General features: G+C 46.9%; 1 protein-coding gene across 1 annotated transcript in view; it reads left to right on the top strand.

The window, feature by feature from the left end:
* The window catches only part of ORC5 (origin recognition complex subunit 5), a 166,873-nt gene that overhangs the window by 32,646 nt on the left and 131,120 nt on the right, over window positions 1-3,107 (top strand). Inside the window, exon 6 of the mRNA XM_019509451.1 lies at window positions 1,438-1,568. Within this exon, the coding sequence (XP_019364996.1) occupies window positions 1,438-1,568 (131 nt within the window). The remainder of the gene's footprint in view (window positions 1-1,437; window positions 1,569-3,107) is intronic.

Raw genomic sequence — 3,107 nt, forward strand, 5'->3', positions numbered from 1 at the left:
GAGGGGGAAAGGAAGGGGAATGAGGGGATCAAGCCCCCCCAGGGAGGGAGGCATGGGGCTGGGGCAGGAGCTGCCTGGCTGGGACAGGGCTGGCACAGGATGGAGCAGCAGCTTGTGTACGGAGGAGGGGAAAGCAGCTCCTACTGCCACGTGCCACTTGGCCGGGAGCTGCTAGTTTGGCGGCTCATCCAGCGCTCATGTGCTTGTCCGGCAGCTCCTGCCGCTCGTCTGGGAGGGCAGGGGGCGGGGCGTGTGCCCCCGGATCTGCGCAGGGCAGACTGGGTTCGGGGCTGCCCCAAGCTCTTCCCGGCAGGGCAGGGCAGGGCTGTGCTTGGAATGGGCTACAGGGGAGGGGAGGGCACTGCAGCCACAAATTTGCCATAGCCCCTTCCCAGTGCAGCCCTGCCTTGCCAGGAAGAGCTTAGTGCAGCCCTGGCCCCAGCTCACCCCACGCAGATCCAGGGGCACATGCCCCCCTGCCCTCCTGGACGAGTGGAGGGAGCTGCCAGACGAGTCGCTGGACCAGGAGCTCCCAGCCGAGCAGTGCGTGGCGGCAGGAGCCACTCCCTCTCCCCCTTCCTGTGCCCCCTGGATGAGCCGCCGCTGCATCCTGCCCTGCCCCAGCCCCGTGCATCCTTCCCTGCGGGGGCCTTGATCTGCGCCTCCCAAGCCCCTTCCCTTCCCCTTCCCACCATACCAGACTTACCAGCTGGAGTCAGCTCCCTACGCTGCCGGACTGTGCTCCTCGCCACCTGTGCTGTGCTGCGGCTGCCTGTGTGCACGGACCATTTATCAGCCAAATTATTGGCCTGATATGGCCAATTTCTGATGTATTAAATTTTTTTTTATATAGCTGCCAATCCAATATTGGACCAGTGTATCAATGGACCTCTAGAATTGTGCCATGTGAACATGGTCTACATTACTTTAAGCTTTAACACCCAGTGTCCCTCAACTTCTGTATGACTAGAAGTCTCACTTTACTTATCTCTAATTTTGAAGATTTTCTTTAGATCTTTTGTAGTCAGATGCATGTGGCTGTAGGACAGCAATGCCTGATGGAATTACAAGAGCATCTTTACAAATCTGCATGTTTGTCAAGGTCCATCTATGGTTTAGTGTCTTTAGAGCCTTTGCATTTTGGCAGTACAGTGTTTCTTGTCCTTAAGCCTTTTCTTGAAATTAATTGCTAACATAGTTAATGTGGGTATTTGTGGATGTTCTTGGGAGAATAAGGTTGGTGTTGAAGGAACTGCAGTGTTTTTTGTTTCTCATCTTGGCCCTTTGGTGTGCTGTTATTCTTGTTGTGGCTAGGTTTCAGTGGTACAGCTGATTAGCACAGCTTGGCTTGTGTTGCACTGCATTTATAAAATACGATCCTAGCAAGGCAACCAGCAGCTTTAAAAAAATAAATCAAACCTATTTATCTCTGAACAGGACACCTGCAAAAGATTCTGTCTCATGATCATCCTCCAGAGTATTCTGCTGATTTCTATGCTGCCTACATTAACATTCTCCTTGGTGTCTTCTACACAGTCTGCAGGGACCTGAAAGAGCTTCGACATCTGGTGAGAGACCCGTTAGACTTTTTTCATGATGCAAATCTGGTAGCTCTAGATTTATTGCTGTGTTTGGATGAACAGAAAGTGATAAAATATATGGCATTCAAATACCATTGTGTGTGTCAAAAATAGTTAGTGACCAGGTGTGCAGACAGATGAAACAGTTGCAGTTGCCACACACTAACAAGCAGAAAGTCCACCCCACCCCCCTTTACAATGGTGTACTTGCTCTGTCCCTGCCTTATTTCTTTAATATATAAAGCATGGGCAGATGAGCAAGCACATCACTGAAATACCAGAATAATATTTGGAAGCCATATATTCAAGGCTCTTGAATTGCCAGCTCTTTCTGTGGAAAGAACAAAATCTTCTTCTATATGCACAGAACTAATATCTCAGAACTATTAATGATACTTAGTATTTTTCTAGTACTTTCATGCTCAGTGCTTTTCAAAAACATGATATAATTAATCCACTCTCCAGGCCTGATGAGTATTATTAGCCCCATTGATCATTGGGCATAATTATACATATTACATAAATTATACATATTACATTTATGAAATGTCAGTTTTCTAACTAGACCCATGGGCTCCTGTGTTTTAGATACAGAACTTTTACACATTTTTTTCAACTTTCAGATCTTTAGAGTTATTTAAATAGAATGATTATATCAGGATTCTGTATCCTGACCCCTTGGTAATCAAATTTAGATTCTGAAACTGTTTTTTAAAAAATGAAGAAAAAGCTAGAGCTAGATCTGTTATACCTACATGGAGAACATAGAAGTATTTCATAGAAGGATTAACATACATGGTTACTTGTGAGCAGGAAAGATTTCTGTTTTAACAAGGTTACTAAATGTTGTGCTCAGGAGAGTGTGTCTGTTCTATATAATATTCAAAACTAGTACATACACTTGTAAGGTATAATGGAAAGTGATACATCAGTATTTTATTTCCTGGCACACCACTGAACACTTAACACATACTGTCATTAATTTCTATTTATAAGCTTACGTTTAAACACACATCACCCTTTATATATGAATAGTCTCTGAAGGTTTGGTGGGTGGTTGTTGGCACCTAAACACTATGAGAGGCCATCTACCCTTCTTTTAGTCATGAGGTTGGGAATGGAACTCAGCACTGTGTGGGAGGGAGAGTGAGAAGGTAAGCAATACAACAAGAGGTGGAGTGATACATCAGTCCAATATTGGATCGGCACCGGTGTAAAGAAAATTGGCTGTATTAGAAATAGGCCCAATGCAGCCATTAATTTAGCTGATAAATGCCTGTATGTGTGCTCAGCAACAGCGCAGCATACAGGCAGTGAGGAGCACTGCCCAGCAGGGCAGAGAGCTGCGTGTAGCTGGCAAATCTGTTGTTCGGGGAGGGAAGGAGCATGGGAGGGCAGAACAATGCCCCCCTTGTGGTGAGGGAGGAAGGGAGTGGGGCAGGGGCAGAGGATGCCCAGCCAGGGTGAGGTAGGGCATGGGACAAAGCTGCAGCTCATCTGGGGGGGGTGGGGGGGAGGGCGGCTCCT

This window comes from Gavialis gangeticus, unplaced genomic scaffold (genome assembly GCF_001723915.1).
Source record: "Gavialis gangeticus isolate Ggan-Ray unplaced genomic scaffold, GavGan_comp1, whole genome shotgun sequence".
NCBI classification, from domain to species: Eukaryota; Metazoa; Chordata; order Crocodylia; family Gavialidae; genus Gavialis; species Gavialis gangeticus.